General features: G+C 38.2%; 1 protein-coding gene across 6 annotated transcripts in view; it reads left to right on the forward strand.

Annotated features, from left to right (window-relative positions):
• The window catches only part of GIGYF2 (GRB10 interacting GYF protein 2), an 80,979-nt gene that overhangs the window by 14,738 nt on the left and 46,230 nt on the right, over positions 1–20,011 (forward strand). For all 6 annotated transcript variants that reach the window (XM_050902892.1, XM_050902893.1, XM_050902897.1 and 3 more), the window contains exons 3-7: positions 507–636; positions 2,917–3,012; positions 7,470–7,578; positions 14,665–14,776; positions 15,335–15,375. In XM_050902892.1, coding sequence (XP_050758849.1) covers positions 507–636; positions 2,917–3,012; positions 7,470–7,578; positions 14,665–14,776; positions 15,335–15,375 — 488 coding nt within the window. The remainder of the gene's footprint in view (positions 1–506; positions 637–2,916; positions 3,013–7,469; positions 7,579–14,664; positions 14,777–15,334; positions 15,376–20,011) is intronic.

Consider the following 20,011-nt stretch of genomic DNA (forward strand, 5'->3'; position numbering starts at 1 on the left):
TTGTCCTATACTGTTTGTTAAACTTTGTGAAACATCTGAATAAACTTTTTCCTTAGATTAATGTTTGCCACACTGTCCCTAATGTGGTAAGAATTTTTCTTGTCAGAAAGCATCTGTTGTCATTAATGTCTATGGAAGATTTACAACTGAATTTTGTGCAGCCAGTGTAAATAGCTTAGTCAAGGCTTTAGGGGTGTAGCTAGCTTGCTGTATAGTCAACACAAACAAGTTCTCCAGGGGATGAGTTGAATTCCTTGATGTGCTCATGGGAATATTTTTTTTTTTCTTTCTCTCTCCTGGCTATGGGAAAAATGAGGGAAGCTCTTTCGCTCTTCTTGTTGAAGCACCAAGTTTTAGAGTCTTGAAGTTAGACTGTTAATGTCTTTACTTTCAGTACTGGATTTATTTCATTTCTGTCAAATCTGTAAATGTTCAGAGGAATGATAGCATAGGTGAAGACACATTCTCCTCAATTCAGTTTTCATTGCTTTTCTGCTTTATTTTAGGCTGCGAGCTTTGTCTAGTGGTGGGAGCGTGACATCCCCTCCTCTGTCTCCGGCTTTGCCAAAGTACAAACTAGCAGACTATCGCTATGGGAGAGAAGAAATGTTGGCACTTTTTCTAAAGGATAATAAGGTGAGCAGGAAGAGGAAGAAGGCCTGATGTGTGTATTCCTAATGACGGTCTTGTGATTAGGAATAGTTATTTGTATTTCGTGATTATGGACAAAGAAATTGTGTATCCCGTGGCAAAAAACTGAAGAGGTCCGATTGTGGGGGGTTTTTTGTGTGTGTGTGCTTATTTGATCCCACTCTTACTGCATTCATTATGCTTGATTCTTTTTGCCACTTTAGGGGCAACTTCCTGTACCCCCCAAGAACAAGAAAACCTGATTGCCATATTGAGTCCCACTGCCACAGATGACTGAGGGTTAAAGTCTCCTTGCAGCTGTGCAGATTTGCTTGCCTCAATAGGATTTCATTTAATATACTTATTACACAAATAAGTGTAAAATACTTATTTGATTCAGCTTGAAAGTCAGGCAATAAATTATATTAGCAGATCATCTAAAAAAGGCAAGAGCTCCCCATTTATCCTGACTTAAGTCAGTTCACCTTAGCAGGTAACCAGCCCAATGAGAGCAGTCCTCAAGTAGTTCACTTCTCTGGGACTCAGGACACAAATACAGTCTAGCACATGCAATACAAAAGAGCAGTGTGGAAAGTCAAGAACTTCCCTCTGGTTTAATTTCAAACAAAGCTTCTCAGTGATACAAAAGTCACATTTCAGAGAGTGTTTCAAACAAATGATTCATACATTCTGCATTTGGAAACATTAGGTTTGTCTGTAGATGATGACAGAGGTTGGTTTACTGTTGCAGCAGGCACATAATGACTTGGAAGTCTGAATCCCTCTGAGCGCCTTACCCTCGAGTCAGGGAGGGACTGCAAGAAATTCTGTCAGGTTGTGCCTTTAACTTTGCATATAGATATGTACACATACCTCCATGTTCTTACCCTACCATGACTGTGCTGACATTTTCATACGGTGCTGGGAGCCCTGCATTGCTTATACACTGATTCAAGGGCATTGAATGTCAAAGACTTTTCTAAAGCTGTTAAGTGTGTTATAGCTTAAAGCCGTGCTTTAACATGCAGAATTATCCTGCTGTACTTCGAGAAGCTGCGATTTAAACCTTGATGTTATGCTTGAATAAGCCTGTCAGAGGTCATTGTTTTTTGCAATTTGTGTATGTTATATCAGATGATGCCAAGACCTCTACAGTTCTGACTGATTCAGAGCAACCTATAAATACGCTGTGTTACAGGAAGCTCTCCAATGGTTATGAATGGTCCAAAAGAATATTTTCTCCCTGCGTGTTTGCCAGAAGGGCATTATTATTAGAGTATGCCTTGCTTTTGATATACACGTTTCCATTATGTTGAGTAATTCTAGTTATTGAGACTGAGAGGACTCTTGACACTGTTTCTAGTCAACTACTAGATGCGATGTTTTTAAGCTGTATCTTGTACCCTAGTCCTTTTTCACTGTGTCATCTTTAATCTTTACTGGCTGAAGACTAGGAAAAGTTGCATCTCTGATTAAAAGATACTCTGAAAGCAGGAAGACTTCTGCAAGCGTATACCCAAATGAAAAAATAAAACCATAGGTTGCTTTGCTTCAATGAAAATTGGGAGAAGTCTTTATCTGTAGTATTGTGAACTAGGTATTTTTGAAACAGTTCTTTGTTGGCATAATTAGAGCTCACTTGGCTGTAATTGCAGCTTCTTGTCCACATGCTCAAGGTTACTTCTGCTGATGGAGCTTCCATCTAATGATGGACTGATTAAAAATTAGTGCTAAAATTTATTTTGATTTAAATCATCAATGTTCTCTACTTAATAAATCCATACCTATAGTTTCACTTTACTTTTTTTTGTTTTACTCTCCTTGTTGGTTGTAAATTGGAAATGCTGACTTTAAATCAAATACAACCTCTGTGCTATATATGGTAGTTTTGTTGATATATAAATAAAAATCTGGCTATAAAAAGTGCATTGAAGTTAAGGCAATACTTTTTAAATTTACCAGATGAAATTTGACTTGGTTCACATTTGAGCTGTAGTAGTGTGGAAGTTTGAATTCTGATGTATGTGATCTTGTTACTTCACATATTACAGTTGTGGGTGATGGATGCTTTGGATGTTTGATCTATAAGAATTTTTTTTCTAGGGGGTGTAAATTTGCAGTGGAGTTACACCCACCCCCAAAAAATGTTATTGGAAGTACTGGTGTACTGGGTAGATGGAGACAGAGTTGGCAGGATAAAAAATTTTTTGTGAATCAAAGTGTGTGGCATCATCCCTGAAATGGAAATACTCGGGTATATTTGTATGATATTTTCCTTTCATACAGATACCTTCAGACCTTCTGGATAAGGAGTTTCTGCCTATTTTACAAGAGGAGCCCCTGCCACCACTGGCACTTGTACCTTTTACAGAAGAAGAACAGGTTTGTATCCTTTTTTTAAAAAAATCTTTAGATTGTCGTTAGTGTAAAAGCAAAATAAAGAGTACACCTCCATTAAAAAACATAAAATATGAGATTAGTAGATTTCAGGGAAGGAAATTATGAAAGCATATTGTGTTAGCATAAAGTTTAAATTCCATTCATGCTCAATTATTATCCTAAATTTGAACAAATATTTCTCATACGATGTTCTGTTGATGGCAGACAGTTAACTTGTTAAATCCAGCATCCTCTTCTGGGAAGTATTACCTGTTTAAGTACACAGCATTTTCAGATCAGTGAAACTTTTTCTACAGTTTTTGGACCACCTTCTGTGTTGTAATAGAAGTGTCTAAATTCTTTAACTTCAGTTTTGTGGTCTTTGGAGAAGTGTTGAAGTTTTTTGACTGTTGACATTTCTTAGGAAAGTGCAGTACTCAGCTACTTTGTATGTAAGTAGTTACTTGATTATTTCCTTATTTGGTCTCTATAGGTGAATAAGATAAGAGTGAGAACAGGTAGTCCACAAAGATTCCATTTCAAGGGTGACTGATCTGAGTAGTTCGAAAGCACTTGCTTTAAATTTGATTCATAGCAGAGAAAACTGTCCACCCCCCTCTGGATAAATGCCTCTGACTTTTGACTCTGAATTGATTCCCTCTTTATGGCTGTCAGAACTTCTGATTTTGCAGTTGCTCTCTGGTTTGTCATGTTTCTTAGCACTTTTCTTACTTCAGAATACTGTGGTTTGATTTTTTTTTTGTTTGTTTCTTTTCTAATGGAAAGCCGAGTATTTTTACTGACTTGAGTGTAATTTGATTTTTGCAGGCGTGGGGAGTGTTAGTATTGGTTTCTCAAGATTTCAGAGCACCTTCCTTCCTTTGCCCCATGGTATTGTATTCTTGAATTTTTCATCATCCTTTTGTGCCTGGGTATTCTGGCATATCCTCTTCACCTCTTCTGGAATTCCTTCCTCTTCAGAGTTGATTCATATTTCTTGTGTCTTTTTAGGATGCTATACTTTGACATGAGATGCTAATAGTTTAGCTTTTCATCAGCAGTCGTATTTAAGTTCATGTGAATACACTGTAGGCACTTTGTGTCATCGTTAGTTTTAAAAGGCAACTGAGTTTGAGAATATGCTTTTATGGGAAATTTTAGCCCAGCTCTCGTTCTCCAGGGGGAACAGGAGGGAATCAGGCAGCAAGCCCAGGAAATGGTCAGCCAGACATATAGTAGCACACCAAAATATTGAACCTTGGTGTTAAATACCTTTAGGCATATTTTTTTGCTGATGCATAGTAGAGTCCTTCAGAGAGTAAACTACAAGCCTTTTACAGTTAAAGGGGTCATTGACTTCTGATGATTGTCAAGATACTCTCCAAGAGGAATAATACAAGTTTAAGGCTGTGGTATTGAAAATGCGCTGAGTAGCCTCTTGATACAGATGAGATGGTAAGTGCTGCTGAGCTTCAGGGATAGGTGGTCCTCTGCTGCAGTGCCCAGTGTTTCATCAGTCTTGAAAACTTCTGAGGAGTTGGTGTGCACTGTGTCGCTTTTTTCCTGCTCCTTTTCACCTGTAATCATACAGGAGTCTTCATGGTCGGCTTAACAGTTCTTGACAGTTTCCACAAAAATCTTAATCTGAAAGAAGAGGTCTATATTCCCTTTTTAAGAAAGTCTTTCCTTTAATGGTTTCTGGGGACCCAGAGGATGTGAACAATCTGGTTTTTCTTGTCTGAAGATCTTCCCCCCCCCCCCCCCGACTGATTTGAGATACCAAGGGAATGGCATTATCTGAGCTACCAGAAATTCCTGGTATTTGTTCCCCATGACATAATAAACATTGTTCATCATCAGAAATCATGTTCAGGAGTGATCTTGAGGTGAATATGAATGGCTTTGCTGCTAGTTGTGGTGCAGGAAAGCTCTTTTACCTAAGGTGGATAAAAGAGTTTAAAACACCTTTGTGCCCCCTGCATGAATGCTGAAGGTAGTATTATCCTCTCAGAACTTCAGGGACGGAGATTTGGGAGTCCTGTAGAGGACAGGCTGATCAGAACACATGTACTTCGGGGTAGTGTTCAGTTGAAGCTGAACCAGTCAGGCTTACTCCAGGCTTGAATTCAGAGCAATTCTTGTTGCAACCTGAGAGTTATGCACCTGATGGCATTGTAGTTCTATGTGTAGTATGTCCAGGAAGAACTTGTCTCAAGCTGATTTAAAGTTGCGTTATCTAGAGGTGGATGATAGATGATGTCAGGTATATGAATTTAATCTTTAATTTGTTTAGTCCTTTGGAATTTAGCTAGTCAGATATTTACGGCTACAGTATTCCCAATTACAGGACATGGATATACTTTGGACAGAATTGCTGGTCCTCTTTGTCCTTTTTATGTAGAATGTCACTTTCCTGGTGATAAGGATGCTGAGCTAATCTAGAGCTCAACTGATTCACCTTGTAGTAAGTTTTGTTATATGATATCGTAGATTTGTCTAAGGTCTGTTTCCAGGGAACTCTCTTTAGAAGAAAAGAAGGTTTCTGCAGATAGTTCTAACAGAGGTTTCTACCACTGACCACTGGCAATATTGAACACATGTTCCTTTGCCTTTCCCCCCTGCCCCCCTTATTCCTATTTACATTAGGAAAGAATTCAGTTGTCTTAATCTTATCTGCTTGTGGAGTAAGGGAGTCTCAAGCTCTTGCTGAATATAATGGAGATTTTTTTTTGTGTCCTCATTGGTTATGTTTCTGACATCTGTTTCTTGGGACATCTTTCATTTGCTACTAAAGAATTAGTTGAGCCCCTGTTTTGGGGCAGCTTTGCTCTTTGGTGTACATTGTCAGGGATGGACACTGAAGTAGTATACTAATCAATAGTAGGGTGTTTTTTGCTATTTTGACTTTGCTTTTTTGTTAGTTATTGTGACCTTACCATGTGGATTATTGTCACTATGCACATTACAAGGATTGCATCTTCACCACAGCAAGGTTTACAGAGGGGAGGGAGAATTTGTTCAGAGTTTAGGCAGACAAGTCAAATAAAAAAAAAAAAAAATTGGAAAAGGAAGTGAGATTACTATTTTGTTCTTATTGGAAAAATAAGGCATCAAAAATTAAGGAATCTTCTATGCAAGACAGTGAATCTGATCGATAGCTTAAAGTTGTTTCTGTAGTAAAATATTTCACTGCTTCACAAAAAAGCAGCAGTATCAACAGCAGGAAAGGTGGTGACTTGCTTAGAGGCAAATGGAGGTGTTTCATTTTGACTTGCTGTTGAAATGGTTACTTTAAACTTCTAAGAGCTAGCTAGGAAAATAGAATCATATTTACTGGAGGCTGACCTTGCTATTTTGCCATGCATGACTGGATTTTTTTTTCCCTCAAGTCTACTTAGTTACCAATTCGCTCTTGAAGGAAGATCTACTTTGTAGGAAGAACATATCAAGCAATTAGGCTTGTTTCTGAAATGAGTTAAAACTCCTTCAGATGTCTGTTGGCTTTGTTAGCCATTTAGATTTTAAATAGTATATAATTGCTTGTCTCATTGTTCTCTGAAGACCTTCAAAGTCGTAGTAATTCAGATGAGTTCACGTAAGCAATCTGCCTCCATTAAGTTCCTATCAAGAAGCCTGATATAACAGCTGTTTGGAGTCCTTTGCATTCTAATTATTTAAAACTTGCATTCAGAAAGTGTGTGTGAATTCAGGTTTGCTTGTTAATGTTTCTGAATGTGCTCTTGAATTCTTTGGCCCAGTTTTCCAACTATATGTGCTCAGAGAATGGGGCCAGAGTTGGTTATAATTATCCATTCTTTATTGAAATAGCTTTTTCTTTAGCAATTATTTCATATTAAAATCAAGTTGAATTTTACTGGTGTTTATTGTCTTAGTAAAATGAGTATCACTTAAATTTAAGAAGTCTTAAATACACTTAGTTTTCCCTAAACCATGTTACTCCTATGATATATTTAGAGAAAAGAAACTTATTTCTGCAAAGGAGATTGGTAAATATAATTTTATTCAAGTTCTGTTGCTCTTCTCATCTTCCTGCTTTGCTTAAGAAGTAAGTTTAGAATTGGTATTAATTAATGATGTCAGGTATAGGCAGGTGCCAATCTCTTTTTGCAACTGAATGGTGGTGTTTAAAGCTGCTGATGTTTTAATCACTTCTGTGCTGGAATCATCTGATGAAGGAGTAGGTGCTCGCTTGCTACCTTCAGAGCATGGAAATTTCAGGTAAGTAACTTGGAAGCACTAATATTGACCAAGATCCTTTTATAGACTGCTTCAGCTAGTCCTGTCTCCAAGGAACCCTTTTCCTTGTTAGTGTTAGTTGTAGAGAATGTGTAATGAACATAAGCAAAGCTGATATTAAGCAAAATTTAGGATAATGGTAAGTGTTTCTCGTTTTGTTTTTTAAGTAGAATCTCACCTTGGCTCTTTCTTCTTCTTGGCAGAGAAATTTCTCGATGTCTGTAAACAGTGCTGCTGTCCTGCGGTTGACGGGACGTGGAGGAGGAACGGTGGTAGGGGCTCCTCGAGGTCGAAGTTCCTCTAGAGGTCGAGGTGAGCTGTCAGTGGGATGTGCTGCAATGTATGCAGGTGATCCAGGTTAAAACTTCTGAAAGATGTTAGATGGAGCTTGGTTATAGCCAGATTTTCTCATGCCCAGTTTCTTTTCCCTGAAAGCTTTGAAACCTTTCCAATAAGGTGGTGTTAGAGAATGAATATTGTGTTTAGTGATCGTTCTGCACACCTTAGTGCACATCCAGTACCTGTGTTATGTGCCTTTGTCAGATTGGTGGGTGTGGAAAGCAAAAGGGAGAGGTAGTTTTGAGGTGGAATAGGAAATTTTTTGGTTCAGAATTGTCAGAAATAACTTTATTAAAGGTATAAAACCAATTTATAGGGAAAGGGGAGAAGAATCCACAAAAGTATTTAAAACATTAAAATTGTAGTAGGTAGTGTTCAGTGTTCTGAAAAGTCATTTTTATTTATTAACATCCTGAGAATAAATAAGAGAAGGTTAATGGAAAGACATCATTGAATTTGGGAGAAATTTGAGTTGTGCTAATTTTAGTGCAGCTCTATAGTCGATGTCTCATCCTGGATCACTTCAGACATTTGCAAATGAATTGAGAAAATGTCCTCAAGCTGTATCACTAGATTAAAAACAAATTGTTAAATCCAAAATTTATCTTAGCAGTTCCCTTTCAATGTGCATACTGTTGTGAACACTATTTTGGGGGTTTTATATATAAATATGATGGGTTACATTTAGAATACTAAGAAGCTAGTAACTTGGAAATATCATCAGGAGTAATTAATCATGTAACCTCTGTCTTTGCAGGTGCTTTCTAATTTAATTCTAAATGTCCTTAACTGGTGATATATTCAATAACATCTTCAGAAATCACTTCCATACATAATTAAATGGTTGACCAGAATTTGCTCTGACTTAATTTATTCTTTCATTTCTGTTCTCATTCCTTAATCCTGCTTTCTTCTTGGCTTACTTCTTTCAGATATTTGTAGATTGTCATCTGTCCTCTTGTGATTGCTTCCCAGCTAAGGCATATACATTTAAACTTTTATGAGGCTGTCCCCGGGTTTCCCTGTCACTTCCCCTTCTTTATTTATCATTTTCTTTGCCCAAATGCTCAGGGCTTAATTAAAAAAAAAAAGTGTGCGCACTTATATAGATATGGGGTGACACTCTTAGTTATATATACCTTGTTATATTTCTGTTGTACATTTGAAAGCTGTTGCCTTTTTGCTGTGCGCTTTTAATGTGCGTATTGCATTGCTACCATCCATGTTTCACTTTTGCTAGGAATACATGTATTGGCTATTTTTTTAGATGCGTTAAGGCTTAATTCTGCAAATGAAATGAATGCTGCTTAAAACTTGGTGATTTGAGATCATATGACCACCAGTGTGCTATCTAGTTTCAATGTCAAGATACCTTGACCATTTCTAATTTGCCAAACTCTCTATTTTTCTTTTGTCAAATTTTCCTTTCTCTTTTGCTGTACCATTAACAATGGATGTCATCCTTATGTAGTGAGCAGTGGGTTACTTTTTAAATTGCCCCCACTACTTTCAGTGAGGTCATAGGATTAAATGTGGCAGAATATGGCTTCTAACCCAGTAATTCTATTATTGAATCTATTTGTATGCATGGAAATTTTGTTTGGCAATGAAGTTTGATTCATTACACTTTAGTGGACAGAACTTAAAATTTATGCAGTATTATTAAGACTGTTTGAAAGCTTTTACTGCATATATTCCTGTTTTTTCATACTTCATTTTTAAGATATGTTAAGAAATATTAGCTCAAGAACTTTTGTTGCAAAATTCGTCTTTCTCACTTATCTTTCATCCTCATTTGATCTTATTCTCTTAATTTGTACAAATCGTTATATGCTGTGCTTGTTAGGCTACTCTGTCATTCTTACTTCTGCTAAGCTGTAAGGGACACATTTCTCCAGTAAATTTATTCGGTAAATTACTGAGCTTTCCCTCTCTCATTCATCCTGGTTGCTGCTTGTTTCTTCCACTCTTTCCCTTTTCTTTCCATGAGCAATTAGTCTTGGGCTTTAGGCATGATGAGTCTTCCCAAAGTTTCTATATCTCAACAAACAAATTAGGGCTTCTGCCAGGACAAAATTGTACATTTTTTCATAATTATACACGTGATATTCTTGTAATTAAGGACTTCGGTTCTAATAGTTACTTATGAAAAGCTCAGTGTAGGACTGTTGACTTCTAACTTACAAGACTAACGTGTTACTTGCAAGTAGCAAGCTTTAAATGCAGTTCTGTTTTTTCAAGTTACAGTGAAAAGGACTTGGAATTTCTTCGGAGTTTGTTCACTAAATGAACTGCTTCACTTAACAGTTGGAAAACACTTTTCTTTATTGCATTGCAAAATTGCCTGGGTTCAAAACATTATCTGGTGTTTTTCATGAACTTTACATCATTGTAGGCAACAAAGCTGCTGCTGATCAAATGTGGGCTTCAGCTTTACCAAAACAAGATTATTGTCTTGAAGTGACTTGCACAACAGTAACTTCAGGGAAGAATTTGCATGTACGATTAGATTTGTTAATTAAGTTCCCTCACTGAGGCACAAATCACAGAATTCTGTTCCAGCGTTTGGGAGCGTGAGAGGGAATCTGTGACAGATTGGCAAAGGGAAGAACAAATGAACTGCTGGTAAAGGAAGGTTATTGTTAGAACTCTAAATGTGACTTTCCTTATCAGTATTTAAAACTACAACATAACACTCAGTAAATATTTTCTCAGTAGTCACCCCAAGTCTTACTGACAATGATTACGTTTAGCTGATGTGAAAATGATTACTGCGTGGAAGTTGCTTTGATTTTTTTTGTTTAAAATTTTTATGACTGTGTGCTGAAATCCAACTTGGTGGTACTGTTAAAAACCATTTGCAGTGTGCAGCTGCCATCCCTAATACTGTATGTGTCTTGTGTGGAGACATAAATCCGAAACATTTTATTTAGTTCTGAAGTTACATTCTCTAAAGAAACCAAGTACTTGCACGTGACCTTTTTTCTAATTGACTTGTTTTCCTGGGAGCTCCCTGTGGTGTGCAGTTAAGCCCTGCGCTTTGTGCTGGCGGGACTGGAATGTCAACATTCATGAATAAGAGCCTCAGACAGGAGAGATTTAAATAGTCCCTGGAATGGGCTGTAAGCTTACAGACACCTTGTTTTGTAGCTGTTCTCCTTTTTGGTTAAGACCCTTGTGAACGGTACTTTGCTTCCCATTAGAGCTCTTTCCCCTTTGTAATCTGTCTTTGCTACTGTTGGAAAGTGTGTAAATGGTGTGAAAGTGGAAAGTTCTCACACCTAAGCAGCAGTAGTTGAACTGCAGTTATCCTGCTCTTCCCACACAGTATTATGGCTATAATTGTAGATCCTAAACTCCAGTCATGCTGTAACTTCACGAATTTGCTTGTTGTATTGTGTTGGGTTTTTCTTTTGTAATGACAATTAGAATGGCAGTGTGTGCTGCTTCTTGTCCTCTTGCTTGCATCTTGTATTTTTTACTTAAATTCAGACTTGTCTGTTTTTCAGGTTAGAGACTTTTGGCTGTTAGGATTACAATATCCAGTGGATTGAGGTCCTCATTCTGAGGTTTTTAAGGAATTACTGAAATACAAATGACACAGCTGCTCCATTCAGTTCTTAAACGGAAGGGTTTATTGACATCTATTGACTTTGCGTTCAATACTTTGCGCAACACCTACACTTAGAAAGTCTGCTCCTCATGTGCCAGGCATTTTTTTGGAAGTGGCATTCTATTTAAAATAAGCATGTCGTTCTAGATTTATTAGGCTCAAAAGCCAAGCAGTACAGAAACAGAATGGCGAACAGCGTGCTTATATGTGCAGTTTTATTCTCTCCATTTTTCATATGTTCTGTTATCAGTATTAGCTGTGTCCTAGTGTGCACTTTCAGGTCAGACTCATCTACCTAATATGTGCTGAGTAACTGACTTTGTACACCATGGTTTTCCTGAACTAGCTACTTATCTTCTGTAGCTTGGTAGGATCTGTTGTAATGCAGTGTGCTTCTCACGCAGTGGTCTACTTGGTTTCTGCTGGAGTTGTACATGTAATTCTACTGGGTACTGTTGAATGGGCACATCTTGTTACCGCACCTGGACAGTGTGCCTTGTAGAATGCAGTGGAAGAGAGTGGCAACACAACCAGGGCAAAAGTGGCTTAAATGGGCCCTGTCCAGTACTATGTGGTACCAGTACAGCTGGGAGTTGAGTAGTGTGGCTCCACAGGCAGCCTTAAACTGAATTGCTGAGATCATTTGTTTGGATCTTCTGCAAGGTTATCTTTTAATTCAGACCATTTTGGTGGCTGAGCACAACTGAAATACTGATGAACCGTGACGTAGAGGGGGGTAAGTGGAGAGAGGTTTCTCAGGCGGCTGTTTCACATGCTTTTAAAGCTGCCATAAGCCATGCTGCTGTTAAAACAACTCTGATTCTGTTCTTCCCCTTATACAGGACACTTGCTGTATTTGCTGATGAAATCTCCCATATCGCCAGCCTTCTGGCTCTGCTAATTGTGTGTCTGCTATCAGTAATTGGTGTGCATTCACGCTTGCTCACACTGCAAGGGGAACACTACAAATGTTGCTGTCGCTCACTGTAAAAAACCAGAAAAGGACAACCAGTTTTGTTTCTGTTGGAAAAGTGTATGCAACTTTCCACCTCCACTACCTCAGAGACACGAGATGAGTCAGTGCCTTTGTTCTGTTTTGACTCTGCCTGCCTGTGGCTTTCTCTTCTGAACTGCTTTTGCTTTATTACCTCCTGTGAGAGGAAGGAAGAGAGCTTTCCTGTAGTGAAGAAACTAGGCAAAGATTGCCATTGCACGAGATGCTTAAACTTTCCTGGGCTTTATTTGTGAAGAGTAACAGCTTGGAGTCCTTTCCCAGGATTTTAGGGGACCCATAATGCCTTAACTGGATAAACATTGTGCTACTTTTGATGTTGCATCGCATCTTTACTGTTTCTTGCCTTTGCAACTTGTTTTGCACTTGTGACTATGGTCATCTTTGTAGTATCAGGCTTGCTATAGTGAAAGTATTCATGTTTCTACTACAGTCATAGGTGTGATGGTAATCTCTCCTCTCTTGCCTTGAGTGCTCAGTCAACTCCTCTGTCTCCACCTGAGTTTGTGTAAGAACAGCTATGCTGAATCAGGCAAAGGCTTGTTTAACTCAATAGTCTGTCTCTAGCAACAGCCAGAAGAAGACACCTTGGCAAGAGAATAAGGGCTGTGTAAAAAAATACAAGGGTGAAGAAGCATCACATATATGCTCATCTTCCAGACATTTGCAGCTCAGTGTATTTCCTGAACCAGATGTGGTCTCTGTGTTTAGTAAATCTTGGTGTTATCTTCTGTGAGTTTGTCCAGTCTGCATCTGAACGTAAACATCCTCAAAACTCTGTGGTAAGGAAGTCCGCATCTCTGTGACAGGTAGGTCTGCCACTGAACTGCTTTGCTGGTGCTAGGAACAGGATAGGTTTGTCCAAAGAGGATGTTTAAATCCCATTTCTGAAGCAGAAGGAGAAATTGTACAGACACTAACTTTGTGGCTTCCTTATACACTGTGCAACCTGTACTGCCCGATAGGGAATCAGTGTGTATTTAAGGAACCTAACTGGATTATCTGGGGATCACTTTTCTTTTTCTCGGCCTGGAAAGCAACTTCCCCCCCACCCCCCCAAGAGATTTGGTATAGAATAGTAGAGAAACTGTCACAACTGCCTTAATTATTTCCATTTTTTAGAGCCTCTTTTCATAAGATGCTGAAATATGTACAGTTCCTTGATGCATCCAGAGGTCTTCAGATTTTAGATGTAGAGGCTTGTTATTAGTTTCTTCAGAAGACTGCAGAGACTGGAGTCTGTTCCCAAGGTGCTTATTTCCTGTTTCATTTGGTCATTCTGTCTTATTCCTCCAGATCCCTGGCCTGGTTTGCACCTCATCCTTTGAGGTGTTTGTTTTCTTGAAGCCAGGAAGAGAGAAATATGGAAGGATAGAGGTTTGTGATAGTTTCACAGCCAAGAATTCCCTTTATCAAGTGCTTTTTAGGTTCTTGGACTTGACTCTGCAGACTGCATGTGTATGTAGGAAAGGAATTTTCCTGACAACCAGCTGATTGATGTTTCACTTGCTTGTCTTCTTTCCATGAGATACTTGAAATGGTAAGTTAGCTGATAAAAACCTCCCATTTCTTCTGCTGTAGCACTTCGTGAAGTGGTGTTTATCTTTTGTAGATCTGGAAACTTCACCCCAGCCATTAATCTAACCAGTGCTGGAAGCTATCTTGAAGGTCTGGGGATGTGTGTGGGTGTTGTTTTTCTGTTGTGTTTTTTTTCTTTTTTTAACCAAACACCCCACGCCTACCCAAACCGTGAAGATGTGCTTCAAGATGCTTTACTTGAGGATACATCTGTAACTTTTTGGCTTGAGGCTTGATACTTGGTAGCCACCTACGGAGAATCATTTCTTGAAAAAGTGAGGAGCATAATTTTTATTATGTAGCTATTGGGGTTCTTCATGCTGTCCTGCCTATACCCATCCTGTGATCCTTCTTTTCTCCCCACTGCTCCTGGGGGAGATTTCTGCTGGGAATCACTAGAACGGAAGAGTGGTGAAGCTTTCTTCTCCCTTATTAACCTTGACAGCAGTAATTATGAGTACATCTGCAGTGCAGTACCATTATACTGGATTCCGCTGTTAAAAGTGATCTGATTTTTATGAGGGTAAAGTACACATGTACTGTGTGGATGTTGTGTGAACAATGCATCCTTGTTCGGTAATTTCTGTTGGGTAAGTATCTGTTTTCTGTGTTTTTCTGCATAGTATTTATTTCAGAATTTTTTGCCTGTTCTGTCTGATCTTGTGCTTCTTGATAAGAATTTTTACATAAGACTCTTTCTTCAGTCTTTGTTCCTTTTTCCCTTTGCCCCAGATAATTTCACTGGGGCTTAAGACTGCGAGATTAGTTCACAGGGACACCAGGGAAGGGAAACCTATCTGACTCTTTCAACTTCTATTATTATTTGTACAAACACTTGTGTTTTTTGTCTTTTCAGGCAGAGGCCGAGGAGAAAGCGGTTTCTACCAAAGAAGTTTTGATGAAGTGGAGGGTGGATTTGGGCGAGGAGGGGGCAGGGAAATGCACAGATCACAGAGTTGGGAGGAAAGGTAACAGAACTCTAGCCCTTAAAGTTTTTTGCATACATCTGCTCAGCTTCCATTTGTGCCTTTTGACTTCATAAAAACACTTTAGGAAAGGTGATTAGGTGTATCTGTGAGTGGAGTGTCTGAATTTCTAAGTTAGAGTCAACACAGTAATGTATCTAGAAACTCAGGAGCAAGTAAAAGAGTGTTTTTGCAAAGAATTTTTCTGCTGAGTTCCTGGGAAGAAGGAACTACTTTAAGAGAATATAAATTATGACAGTTGCAGTGGAAATGATGGGTGAAAATATGGATTGCTAAAGGATTTGCTTCAATTTTAGTCTCAACATTGTTGACAGTACTTAGGGTCACATTTCAAAACATACCTAGTTGCCAAAGGCTGTGTGCGTATCAGTGTTCCTGAAAATTTGAGTTGTCACTTAGACCTTTAAAGAGACTGTCCATCAAACTCTGATTTTTCAAAAGGCCCCCTACCAAGTAAACAACAACAACAACAAAAATCATACCTAAAATGAGTGCAGTAGTTCCAAAACCTTATTTGAAACTTCTGTTCTGCCTTTCTAGGGGAGACAGACGCTTTGAAAAACCAGGGCGAAAAGATCCAGGTATGGTTTTGTTACTGTATGGGTAGAAAATGGGAGGGAGGAGCAGGGTGTGTTTTGGGGAAGGGACCTATATATATGTACATAAACCTTTCTTACTGCTCCAATACTTGTTGATTTTGTTGATATGAGATTCATGATACTGTGCTAGGTTACCTAAATGTGTTCTCAGTGTTGGGTTTTTTATTTTGCGTTGTTTTCACTATTAGACATTTATATGTTTTAGATAAGAAAAATCTGCAGTAAGTAGGTTCTGTTTATTCAATTAAAATGTGATTTCTACAGCTGGAACTAAATTCCTGTACCTCTGTGAAAGGAGTCTGTACTGATTAACAGGTGTGCTGTGGCAGTATGCCTTTTCAGGGCAGCTTTTAAACATTCCTGGCATGTGCCATTTTGGTACCTAGGACTTCTGGACCATGTGAACTGTTAATTTTTTTGAATGCTTGCTAGTGTGAGGTAGATCCCAGCAGCAATGTTCTGAGGTTCCCATGCTGATGGATTTACTGTCTGTCAAATTAGTTTAAGTCATCATACAAATCTTCTGCTCATTCAGGTTATCATTTGGTCCCCCGCTCTGCCATTCCTCTCCTATTCTGTTTCTTAAATGCTTCACACTGGCCACGTTCAGGCAAAATACTGGGTCCTTAATTGTGACCCAGTATGTCTGTTTGAACATTCACCTGAACTTGAACTGGAGTGGGTTGTCATCTTGGTGATGGAACATACCCATTTAGGTAAAATCTGTATTCTGAGAGTGGTAAGAACATTCAAGGAAGTTCTCCTCTATCAATTGGTTATGTGGTAACCGCAGTGATTTTCTGCTTTGTGGGATCATGCATTGATTGTTCTCTGATATGGCCTTGCTCTTTCTCTGTGGCATGTTTCCACATGCATGTACCACAGCTGTGCTTAGTGAGAGGTTTTGTGCTAGTAAAAGCTTGCTGACAATGAGTCTTGTCTTTTTAGGACCCAGAGGATCTTTTGGTCTTTGCTGAAGGAGTCTTGGCTAAATATCCTCCTTAGTGAACACATTGATAAAGCATAGGTCAGAAAAGACAATTGCAGGTTGAATTTCAAGATAAACAAAACCAAGGAGATTCAGTTGCAATTAAAAGTTGACAGGAATGTATTTTAATCCCTGCTTAGCTGTCAATATTTTTTTGAGTGTAAGTTGCCATTTTAATAATCTTCCAGATTACCATGGTAGCACATGCCTTAGGAGTCTTAAATTACCATGTTTACTTTCAAAGCCCTCCCAATCCTCTCTCCATGTAGGAATTCTTTTTCATGTATTTTAAAGAGTGCTTTTATTTTTCTGCTTTTTAGGTTGAAAGTTAACACAAAACTAAGATGTTGCTTGTTTTCCTTAAAAAGAGGTTACTCTGAAAAATAACTTGAGATTGGTCTGAGATTGTCCATCTTTAAATGCCAGTAGTGAGACTTCGGACTTTCAGTGTGTCTTTATATTTGGAGACCTTTTGGAAAAAAAATGAAAATAGGAAAAAATAAGTACTACTGAGAATTCAGGACTGCATTTTTTACAAAAGACAAACTGATGTAGAAGTAATCGCTACCACAGTTGATTCAGTTTTATTTATTTAGCTCCTTCCTGTTCTTGTGATAAAATTACAACACTTCCAGATCCAGACTATAGAACGTACCACATTTCTGATTTAGACGGTGATAAAAAATATTGCGTGTCAGTTTAGGATGAGATGTGTCCCTCGGTTGAAATTGAGAAGAATTTACAGTATGCAAAGTGTTCTTACTGAACCTGACTTCTGCCTGAATGTGGAGGTTAATGCTTCAGCTAGTATAGAGCATGTCTTGTTTGTAGCAACTGCTAGTTATCAGAACTTTGGAATGCATCTTCTGTGAATCATTTTCTAGAGAAGATGGTGTCCCCATGTGCTTTGTTGGAAGTCCTGGTTCGTTGTGAGGGATGGTGTGCTTATTCTCAAATCGTGAAGCTTTCTGTAGTACCTGATTGCCCCTCTTAAGTCTCTTGTTCTATTTCTCTTCTAGTTTGATCTTATTTGGCTAAAAGCTCTGTAGCACAGTATGATAGAGGCAAGAGACCTGCAATCTTTCTGAAGTTTTAGTATAAAAAAATTGTTTTAACAGTAGTAGTTTATGTTTTCATATTAATGTTCCAATAAGTGGGAGGACCATTTCTCTCCTCTTTACCTTCAAAGAGAAATAAGATGAAGAGCACAAAAATGTTAACAGCAGATGTTGGTCTGTTTTGACTCAAGCCTTGATTAATGAACAAATAGTTACTGTTATGTAAAGGCTTTCCAATGACAAAATATTTTGAGTGTGAGATAGGGTTACAGATGTGCCAAAAGAAGTCCCGCGTTAATACCAAGCACTAGTGTGCCACACAAAACAGTGGAAGCAGAAAGATCGAGTGAATTGACATGCAGTTTATAATTCAGGCTAACATGCAGATGCATATATTGGTTTCTGTTACCCTGGTTAAATTCCTTAGTTTAGGATTTTATTCTCTAACTTTATTCTGCTTCAGTTTTTCATTGCTCTTTCATAGGGCCTTGGATTAGCATCAAATTACATAATTTACTGAGTTGCTAGCTTTTTCATGTTCTCTGTTCTGGGTGATCACATTACAGAATTAATAAGAGATCAAATATTAAACTCTTCTGGGCATTCATAATGGATGACAATGCAAGAATCCCTCAAAAATCATGAGATTAAAAAGGTAGTAGACCTTCAACAAAGAATTACTTCTCAAATATGATCAATATGCTGTTCTTAAAAATTAATGATTGCTTTTTCAGTGCTCACAACGGTTTGCAAGTTCACATTTGACTGATTCGCAGCATAAACAATATCTGTTACTAGTTTCAGTATGCAAATTGAAGATGCACAAAGTATTTGCGAGTTTCTGTTGCAGATTGTCACAGTTCTGACAGGCTTCATTGAGAACCCAAATAGCTTCTGGAAGGCTGAGGCCATTAGCAAAGAAAATGAGCAAGTTGTTTTCTTGATCATGGCTGTCTTTTAGAACTCCACGAAAGCTGCTTAATTTTCTGTGCAGCCTCTTGACTAATACCAGCTTAGTAGCAGAGGGGATTTGATTAGTTACCAGCAATTACACACTGGTAGTAAATAATTGTAATGTAGATTAAACAAGACATTTAGTAAGTCAGTTGTGGAACCTGATTGTGTTCTTAATGTGTATTTTTTGGTTAGGTTAAGAAGACTTGAATATAAAAAGGGTGTTCAAGTGACTATAAAAAGGATGTTGAATGTCTTTGAATCGTACTTTCCCTTACTCTGCCTGGCTTGTTTTTCCTCCCCTACCTCGCTAGCAGGAAGAGCATCCAAAGAAGGTTCATCACCAGCTTGCTCTTGCAATGTTAGTCAAAGCGTAGAGTGCAGTTTTGTTGCATCAGAGCCCATCAGCAATTTTTCTAGGCTTGTATTCCAATTTGGGCCATGGCATATTTCCAATACTTTATCAGACATCCATGGTTCACCAGTTCTCTGGAACTGTAAAAGCAATAGGGATATTTTGTCTCCCCCTTGTTCTGCAGCTGCTCTGAAGTAACTACACGGTTGTGTTTGTCTAATTTACTTCAGCTTTACATTCCAAAATGTAATATTTGAAGATTGCATTTAATGTATACTAAACAATTTTTTATACTTACTGTTGTACCTCCTTTTAAGCCAAATCTATAAATAGAAAATGATTTAAAAAACGGGACAACTTTAAAGTATCAAGTCATTTAGAAACCAAACGAAGCAGCCCACACTTCGATTAGACATTAATTGAAATTAGAAATAGCTTTTTATAGCTTTGGCTCTAAATGGTGAGATTATACTACTGTCCTGTTGAGATTGTGCATCTGAATTTTAGAACAATTGGTTTGTCTGTGACTGGAGTGTGTGATATATGGGGAAAAACAGTACCTCATGCAAATACTGCTCTTTTTTCCTAAATGGTTATTTCAGACTTGACACAGGAATCTATTCTACTGCTCTTGCACTGGTTCTTAATTTGTAGGACTCTTCTCAACGTCTTATAATGGTAGAGAATGTGGAAATAACACTTGCAAGAAATACTGAAAAATTAGTGGTGCTTATATGAGGGTGGAAAAGGGATCTTTAGACTGCATATGGGTCAACAGCTAAGATGAAGGCAATGTAACTTGATAGTGTGTTGCTCTCCAAGGTTCACAATATTCATGAATGCTTTTACATAAATTTAAAACCAGAGATTTGGAGTGTGTCTGTGATAAAACCAGATCTGTCTGAGGTCTGGAATGTGGGGAGGCAATTCTTGAACAATTTGGAATGAGAGGTGAATTGCAATGAAAGCATGGGCCTTCTGCCTCGTTCCCCTTCACTGTGTGAAATGCTTCTATGGGGCTGCTTCCCATTTCCGCAGACCCTAAAACAAAGTCGCTTTTTGCTAACCTCTTTCGGGTTGTGAACGCTCTTCAGTTAACAGAGTTTTGGGGCTTGAGAAAATTCAGTTAAACAGTATCTCATCAGGTAGCTTGAGACCATTTTTCCTGCTGCTGACCACTTCAGTGAAGTTAAAAGGAAGCATATTTGGTAGTGTATTATGATGTTGTCAATGAAAATTGCTATTTATGCCATCTTGGTTTCT

This window comes from Gymnogyps californianus, chromosome 10 (genome assembly GCF_018139145.2).
Source record: "Gymnogyps californianus isolate 813 chromosome 10, ASM1813914v2, whole genome shotgun sequence".
NCBI lineage: Eukaryota > Metazoa > Chordata > Aves > Accipitriformes > Cathartidae > Gymnogyps > Gymnogyps californianus.